General features: G+C 33.6%; 2 protein-coding genes across 2 annotated transcripts; both read left to right on the top strand.

Annotated features, from left to right (window-relative positions):
- LOC109231182 (laccase-14-like) lies at positions 301-5,526 on the top strand. The gene is made up of 6 exons (XM_019396763.1): positions 301-499; positions 1,146-1,297; positions 1,366-1,610; positions 1,696-1,824; positions 3,475-4,422; positions 5,210-5,526. The coding sequence occupies exons 1-6, from the start codon at positions 380-382 to the stop codon at positions 5,338-5,340; spliced, it is 1,725 nt and encodes a 574-aa protein (XP_019252308.1). The 5' UTR covers positions 301-379; the 3' UTR covers positions 5,341-5,526.
- Positions 7,333-8,770, top strand: LOC109239001 (protein FAR1-RELATED SEQUENCE 4-like). The gene is made up of 2 exons (XM_019405500.1): positions 7,333-8,388; positions 8,672-8,770. Exons 1-2 carry the CDS (start codon positions 7,333-7,335, stop codon positions 8,768-8,770), a joined length of 1,155 nt encoding a protein of 384 aa, XP_019261045.1.

Raw genomic sequence — 9,700 nt, 5'->3', positions numbered from 1 at the left:
TCCAAATCAAGAATGACTATTGTCGTGGTAATATTATTTGGCTATTTAACTTTTTATGTGTTTACTTTTCTAAATTTAAGCCACTAAAAGAAGAAACTAAGAATAGAAATGTATGACTTTCTTGATAGAATCGAGTTAATTTAACAAAGGGTGGTCATATTCAAAAGGTTGAAAAATCAAAGCAGACAAAGAAAATAAGATGCAGTTTATATGTTTTATACGTTAAATGGTAATGATACTTGTGTTAATGTTTGCTACGACATTCTTATTCTTTCAATCTTACCTTATAAATACATTTATCTTCTTGCCATAACTTAATTCAAGAATAATAAGAAACTTCTATATATAGCAAAACAGCGTGATTTTAAGGAAACTATTGATGGTTTATTTTGGAAAGATGAGGTTTATAATGAAGGTTTTCATCCTTCAATTTGTAGGAGTTCTCTTCTTTTCTGGCCTTTTACTTAGTCAAGCTTTTGTTCATCGTCATCGATTTATCGTAAGTTTCTTCTTAATATTTTTATGTGCATGTTTCATTTTAAATTTATATATATTATTAGCTGTTCTCCTGTTCTTCAGTCTTTATAAAGAAAAATATTCTCCCGCCATATGAAAGAATTCTTGGTTATATAAAAGAAGGTGAAGTTCTCAGAAATGTAATACTCGTACTACGTTGAATTGTCTTCATATTGTCTTTAGTACTCCACATATTATAAATTTGATGGGATATGGCTATACTTTTTGTCCTATATTTCTTCATTTTGTTTTCTCCAAGTCATTTCCTACCCATTGTTGAAGTAATAATGGATAAAAATAGTTGTCCATCCATATTACCTACTAAAAAATGAGTTGGATAATGAATTTTTTATAAGTGGATTAAACATGGATAAAAATCATATTATCCACTTAAAAAATGGATAACCAATGGATAACTAATGGATAACTGGTTTCGTGATTGGAGAAAAGAAATGCCTAGCATTTTATACTATTATCTTTATTGGACGCAGATATAGGGAGAGTATTGTGTATTACACTATGTTCCTACTATATAGTAAACATTCTGAACCCACTAACTCTAAATTCTGAATTCGTCTATATTAGTTACTTTTAAATTGCTAAGACTTTATGTGTGGCCATGCATGCAGGTGAAAGAAACTCCATACACTAGGCTTTGCAGCACAAAGAACATATTAACTGTCAATGGACAATTCCCAGGGCCAGTTCTTTATGCCAATACAGGCGATACGCTCGTTGTCGATGTCTATAACCAGGGAAGCCAGAATATAACCATCCATTGGCAAGTATCCTTCGCTAAATCTGTAATATATTAAATTGTGTGATTATCTCATCGAATTATATATGCAGGCATGGTGTGAAACAACCAAGATATCCATGGTCAGATGGTCCTGAATTTATTACTCAATGCCCAATTCGACCGGGAACAAAATTCAGCCAAAAGATTAAGCTTTCAGATGAGGAAGGCACACTGTGGTGGCATGCTCATAGCGATTGGTCACGAGCCACAGTGAATGGTGCTCTCGTGATCCGTCCTGCAAATAAAACTCAATATCCTTTCCCTAAACCTAATGCTGAAATACCCATCATATTAGGTATGTTCACTTGTATTCTAACCGGTTTTTTATTTTTATTTTTTTTCATTTTGATGAATTATTATATATGGTGTGTGAAATGCAGGGGAGTGGTGGAAGAGTGATGTACAAGAGGTGGTTGATGAGTTTCTCGCAAGTGGAGGAGATGTAAATATTTCAGATGCTTACCTTATAAATGGTCAACCAGGGGATTTATATCCTTGCTCAAGAAATGGTCCAAAACTCTTTCCTTCCCCTTCTTGTTTTTATTTATGAATTTAACTTCTATACACTAACAGTACTGTAAGTCTTCACACAAATAGTTGGCTGAATTCACTCCTTACCTTTTCTAGCTGATATACATAGATTATACTCTAATAATACACATATTATATAGAGATTATACACGTATTATATGTCAGTTAGCTAGTTTTAGTTTAAGCAGGTGGGTGAGCCGCTATTTAGGTTAATTTTTCTTAAGTTTTACACTATCAGATGACTTAAAAAGACAGTTATAAATAACTACTCATAATAGGTAGAACTATTTTACTTGTTGAAAAATAAGACAAACAACCCGATAGAACATGTAAAATAAGACAGAAACATATATTTAAATCCTTATCTTAGAAGCTAGCAAACTTATTGCATTGTTCTTAACAACTACCTAGGGGGAAAAGGCCAAAATTGTCCCTATACTATCAAAAATTAGTCACGTTTATACCCGTTTCTACTTTCGGTTCAAATATATGTCTGCCGTTAAGAAAGTAGACAAAATCGTCCCTAACCCTAAAGGCGGTTCATGATTCAGCAACTAAAATGACACGATGGACTCCATGTCACTATTTATTTTCCATATGTAATAATAAATAACTAAATCCACTTAAATTAGTCTTCTCCTTCTCTAATTTTCTAGATTCAAGGCACAAAGATTTAACCAATTCTAATTTAAATAATAAGTTGCAGCTTTGAATAGTTTCAGCATTCCAATGTTAGATTCTTTATTCTATTCAGTCCAAAACAGATCAAAAATTCCCGAAACGATTCTCACCCGAATGAGAATCGGGTGGGGCTGTTTTTTTCTTTTTCTGTGTCCCTCTTTCTGTCTCTCTTTATTTTTTTAAAGAAAAATTTCGCTTACATCAAAAATTGTAAGTGGTCTATTAGGCAATTGTATATAAGTGACAAACTGACAATTGCTATAACATTTTTATCTTTCTTTAAGAAATTAACTTGTTTAATTTGAGAAAATGCAGTACCTTTCATTTATTTGGGTTTCGATTTGGCTTTCATGGTCGACTCTTCAGTTATACTTCATATTTACAATTCTTTTCTTTTCTGTCGAAAGTTATTTTTTCCAAAATTTATTGGATAATTTGGATTTATTAAGAAAAAATGACTGTTCTAGTTTATTCAGAATTGTCTGTAGTTTCTAATTAAGGGAAGCCAGATGAAGGTGACAGTAAATAGGCCAATACATACTGTAATTGCTTTGTCAGGAAAACTCAATTTTGACTAGTGCATGGGTTATGTGATACACTCAAGTCATACCGGTTACAAAATCAATATTCCAACTAAAATAATTTAGAGGGTTTAGTTATTTATTATTACAGATGGAAAATAAATAATGACATGGAGTCCACCGTGTCATTTTAGTTGCTGAGTCATGGACAGCCGTTAGGGCTAGGGACGATTTTGTCTACTTTCTTAACGGCAGGCATATATTTGGAATAGGGACAATTTTGGCCTTTTTCCCCATAAAATAGGATAATGAATATGTCAAGTATACAAGGGACTTTTTATATAGTTTATCATAATGGTTATATTTGTGCATTTTCAAATCCAATGTTGTCGAATTAGTTATGAACTATTTCTTCTTATTTTATAGGTACATACAAGGTAACAGTTGACTATGGCAAGACTTATTTGCTCCGAATGGTGAACGCTGTAATGAACAATCAAATGTTTTTCTCTGTGGCAAATCATCAAATCACAGTAGTAGGATCAGATGCTGCCTATTTAAAGCCATTCAAAACAGATTATGTCATAATTTCCCCTGGACAGACCATTGATTTATTACTTGAAGCAAATCAACCCCTTAACCACTATTACATGGCTTCAAGAGCTTACAGTAGCAACCCTGGAATTGGATACGATAACACAACCACCACCGCCATCCTCCAGTATCGGGGAAATTACACCCCGTCTTCACCACCATCTCTCCCGAATCATCTCCCTAATCACAACGATACGAATGCATTTGCTAGTTTCAGGGGGAAATTCCTGTTTTTGGCTAATAAGGAACATCCAATGAACGTGCCATTGAACGTTACAATAAATTTGTTATTTACATTTTCTGTTAACACATTGCCATGTGCTAATGAGTCATGCCTTGGACCAAATGGAGATAAATTTGCAGCTAGTGTGAATAATATAAGTTTTGTTATGCCTCAAATTGACATACTTGAAGCTTATTATAAGCAGATAAATGGGATTTATGGAGATGATTTTCCTAGTGTTCCACCTTTGAAATTCAACTACACAGGGGATTCATTACCTGTGGAATTTCAAAGAGTTGATAGGAAAACAGAAGTGCATGTTCTTGAATATGGATCAACGGTGGAGATTGTTTTGCAGGGGACTAATCTATTGGGTGGAGTTGATCATCCCATTCATTTGCATGGATACAGTTTTTATGTGGTTGGTTGGGGTTTTGGAAATTTTGATAAGGAGAAGGACCCTTTGAATTATAATGTTGTTGATCCTCCTCTTCAGAACACTATTGCTATTCCTAGGAATGGATGGGCAGCCATCAGATTCACAGCCAATAATCCTGGTATGATCACATTTATTTTAACATATTTGTTGTCATTATTACATATCTCCTACGATTTATGTGGCATTATTTGACTGAACTCAAATTTAAGAAAGAAAAAATAGATTTTTAAAATTTATGATCTTAAATATGTATACATGATATTTATATTGTTGTAAAAGGGCATTTCGTTAATGAAAAAATAAAAAATTAAAATTAAATGGTGCAAACAAAAAAATATTGTCATTCTTTTGCAACAGGTTAGTTAATAAGGAAAGAGTGACATATGAAATAGGACAGATGAAGAATTATTTAGGAGTTATATTCAATTTCAAAAATGTAATGATTTTATTTTGGTGTCTGTGTTTGCCTATTTTAGTGTATTATTGCTCTATTAAAATTTGACATGCATGAAAAATGGTTTTGCTTAATGGTAAGTATGATATAAGCCATTTAAGTATTCAAGTTGTTGAGATTGAAAGGAAGAATTAACTTATATATATTGATAGTATAAGGAATTTTTACTTCATCACAGTAAATTAATTTGTGTACATTATATATAATAGAATTATTACCAATTTTTGTTACAAATCAATATTTTTCAAATAGAGTTACCTGCAATAATTTCCACACAATCAGTGCATATAGACGTTACACCAAATTTTTACTGCCAAACGTTAAACCAAATTTTTGGTAGGGAGCGCTTCTCCCCAAAAAAATATAGTCCAAAAACGAAAAAAATCTTTACTGCCAATTTCACATGGTGCCGTACTTAGACTTCTTCTTTTTCTTTTAATTGGTTGATCAGGTGTGTGGTTTATGCACTGCCATTTCGAGCGTCACATAAGCTGGGGAATGGATATGGCATTCATTGTTAAGGATGGAAAAAGCTTGGATGAGAGACTTCTGCCTCCACCTCCAGATATGCCCAACTGTTGATTCCATTAATTAATCTTAGAATATATACAACTTATTAATTTTGAGAGTCCCTAAAAACATTAATTGTTCAGCGATTTAATTTATTTGTTTGTTCTATAACGTAGCTTTGGATTATCTATGATATTGCTTTTACAATGTTTACTAAATGTATAATGGGTCATTAATAAACGAGAGTCTTGTTACTTTTATGAATTTTCTTGAAGAAGGTTCGCGTTAATTTAGTGATAATTAATTTTGAAAAACCACCACTGATTATTAACATTTCCTAATTAGTAAAAATCAAGTCACTAAATCAAAATACATCTTGGAAGTAAACCTAGTAAGAAGATGAATAAAATCTCCCATTTTGAGTTAATAAGATTGAGCAGTGAACGTCGAGAGTTCAAAAAAAAAGAAGGTAGGATTAACCCAAACAGCCGTCCACCCGATGTTTAAACTAAAAATAGTTGGAGAATATATAATATATTCTAATTGTATATAATTAGTGTAAAATTCATGTATACTGGCTATGAAAAGTAAACAGTGAATTTGAGCGGTTGTTTATGTAAAGAAACCTGGATAATTTAGTGACTGTTGGGCCGATTCCGATCCATCCTTTAGTGGACTTGTTCAGCCCGGTTAATGAGCTGAATTTAGGGAAAAGTACAGAAATAGCCAATTTAAATACAAACTTACCAACCTCTAGCCCAAAATTAGACACTTACCAAAAGTAGCCCAAAATTAGATATACACGTAAGGAAGGATTCTTCTATCCGAGAATCACGCTAAAGATCTTCCTTCCTTCCCTGTTTTTTCAAGCGTATCAATTTAACAGATCACGACATTCTCTACCTCTGTAAATCACAGCATTCTCTCTCAAAAAATTCTCAAAAGGAGCTCCAAATTTCACTCAAAATCGATCAATTTCACTATATACCTTCGCAATTTCTGTGTGGATACAGCTTTTGCAATTTCTGTGTAGAAGGAACTACGAACTGCAATCAAAATCAATCAAGGAATTAGTGAGTTTTGACCTAATTTTAGCTACTTCAATGGCAAATTTATCAATTTTTATTCAGTATGGTGGCCGATGGAATGTTGACAACAGCTTTGTAGATTATAATGCAGATGCTGTAATAGTTACTCCAAATATAAGTTTTGAAGATTTTGTAGACGTGATTTCGAAACAACTTATAATAGAAACTTCATTGGATGATATTGAAATCAAATACACTGTCCAAAACAGTTCTCCGCCAATAGTGATACACAATAGTATGGGTGTATGTGTATATCTTGAGCTGAAAAAAAAGCTCAGAATTTACAATGTATCCCCTTTGTATAACATCGAGTGAAAAGGATATGGACATGATCTGCTACAATTTCAATTCTGCTGTGATTTCCTCAGAATGTGCACAAAGCTCATTTGTAGAGGAGAGATACAATGGCGATACAATTAAGATGATCGAGTTTGGGGATGGAGAAGACTGGAATGATACAGAATCTGATGAAAACAATAATAACTGACCCTCAACACATAGATGCAGAAGAAGGTCAAATTTATAAAGACAAGGCAACGATAGTCAAATTCATGAGGCACTTGGCAGTAAAGGAAAAATTTCAGTTTAAGGTGCATAGATCAAGTGAAAGCAGGTATCAAAATATTTATTGTATAATTATGTATCTCAATGTATATCGTAGTTGATGTTAGAAGCATAATTATGCAGAAAATAAGTTGCTGCTTGTAAGTATGCGGCTGTACACTTTTAAGTTGTGGTTGTCACCGTCTAGTACTGTATAGTCGTTGTATTTTTTCATCTAGTATTGTTGATAGCAGTGTGTATCACTATATATCATTGTATTTCATGTCGCTCTGTTTATTGATGGAAAAGTTTATATCCTTGTCGTAGGTACTGCCTAACATGCATCAACAACAACTGTGATTGGTATTTTAAGTCTTCGAGCCTGAAAAAAAGCAAATGTTTTCAAGGTCAGAAATTTTAGCAAAGTGCACTCATGCCCCCTAAAGACAGATCTTACGCACAACGTCAAGCTACTGTAAAACTCATCGGCAGTCTTCTGATAGACAAGTATAAATACCCAAAAATAATATACACTCCTAATGACATAATTGGAGACATGAACAAGCAGTATGGTCTTCAGATGACATATATGCAAGCATGGAGATCGAAAGAATATGCAGTTCAAGTACTGAGAGGGAACCCGAGCGAATCATATGAAAAGCTGCTAAGCTACATTTATATGCTGGTTCTTACAAATCCTATGTCGGTGGTAAGTTTGAAACAACCAGAGGAAGACTTGTTCATGTATGCTTTCGTTGCACTATATCCGTCTATAAAAGGATGGCAGTATTGCAAACCGGTTGTTGTTGTAGATGTAACCTTTCTTAAATCGGCATATAAAGGAACATTATTGATAGCATCAACACAAGATCCAGCAGGTAATATCCTACCACTCGCATATGCCATAGTAGATTCAGAGAATAATGCTTCCTGGGAGTGGTTTTTTGCGAGATTCAAGGATGCATTTGGGGAAATGGAGGGAATGTGCATAGTCTTGGACAGGCATGAAGGCATTGAAAATGCAGCGGCAACATTGTATCCACAGGTACCTCATTGTGTCTACATATGGCATCTATGGAATAATGTAAAAAAAAATTACAAAAAAAACCATTTGCTGCTCAAAGACATATTCTTTGCTATGGCCAAAGCATACACAGTTGAGAAGTTTGATTACCACATGGCAGAGGTAGAGAAAATTTATAAGAGGGTCAAAGATTACTTAATGAATGTTGGGTATGAAAGATGGTCCAGAGAACATTCCACTGTCAACAGAACATTGACGATGACTTCAAACATTGCGGAGTCGATCAGTGCAGCGCTCAAGGCTGCTATGGAACTCCCGGTACTGCCTTTTCTAGACTACATAAGGAAATTGATCGGACGATGGAATGTTACAAACCTAAAGAATGCAGTAGAGTCATTCACTAATCTTGGAAAAAAATATGATACAATGCTGATGGACAATCTTGAATTGTCACATCAGATGAAGGTATGACTGGAATCTGTAGATGCTTGTGCATAGAATTTGTAATCATGCCGAATTCATGGATCTGTTATATCTTGAACTCTTTGTGTGATTCTGTTAAACTAGTGTCCACCTGCACAAAAGCAAAGGCTTTCAATTTAATGTAGCATTTATGCCTACCCCACTGCTGAAATATTGGTTGGTTTGACATGATATTAAGCTATTTTGAATCTTGTAGGCTCTCTAATATATGTATTTTGAGGGCATCTGCTTTGTCACCACTAATGATAGTTGATAAATTTTGTAGGTGACCCCTTCGACGAGTTACTTATATTCAGTACTTGACAAGGGTAAGCAGAGAATAATGTTCCTAAAAGATCGAACTTGCAGCTATAGAAGCTTTTAGTTGGATGAGCTGCCATGTGCACATGCTTGGGCAGTATCAAAATACAAATACATTGATCACATTGAGTATTGCTCGGTGTACTACACCAGGAAGTACCTATTGAAGACCTATGAAATTTTAATTTATCCGGTTCCTGATGAAAGCACACGGGAAATTCCTCCAGAAGTTCTAAACGAAAAAGTCTTGCCACCAGACGTGGCTAAAACAATAGGAAGGCCAAGGAAGGGGAGGTGCAAGCCAATATCTGAAAGGGAACGAAAAAGGTTGATTTCATGTGGACAGTGTGGAGAAGAAGGTCACAACAGGAAAATTTGTAGAAATAATCCAAAGAGAGGATGAAATATGTCAAATTTAGAATTACTTGTTATTTTACTTTACTGAATATCATAGAGATTTAGAAGAATGCAATATATCAAGAACTATATCATTGTAGAATGTCATTTGAATTTTAGATATAAATAAATATTTGACCTATCATTTAAAATCGTGTTGCAAGTTTATATTATATATTTGTTTGATTAAAAAGAAGTTGTATTAGCTATGTATCATATTTGTATCATATATGTATCGCATGTGCATCACATTTGTATCATCTATGTATCTCTTGTGTATCAGCTATGTATCTCTGTGTATAGGCTCTTACTCATGCCTGTATTTGCGTAGTAACAAAGCTAACTAATGAAAAACAATCGTAGCAGCTAGAAAACTATACAAATAGTTTTAGAAATTTGCAAATAAGAGTGGCTTCATCAATACATATTTGAAAACTATGTATCATATGTGTATCACATCTGTATCATATGTGTATCATATCTGTATCATGTATGTATCATGCGTGTATCTATAAGAGACAATGTATCACAAACTACTGTATATTTTTCATATTTATAATTCACAACACAAAATCAAGGGAGAAAATACCAAAATAAA

The sequence above is a fragment of the Nicotiana attenuata genome, chromosome 1, assembly GCF_001879085.1.
Source record: "Nicotiana attenuata strain UT chromosome 1, NIATTr2, whole genome shotgun sequence".
NCBI lineage: Eukaryota > Viridiplantae > Streptophyta > Magnoliopsida > Solanales > Solanaceae > Nicotiana > Nicotiana attenuata.
The sequence above is the reverse complement of the archived record's forward strand: the minus strand, read 5'-3'. Positions and strand labels throughout refer to the sequence as shown.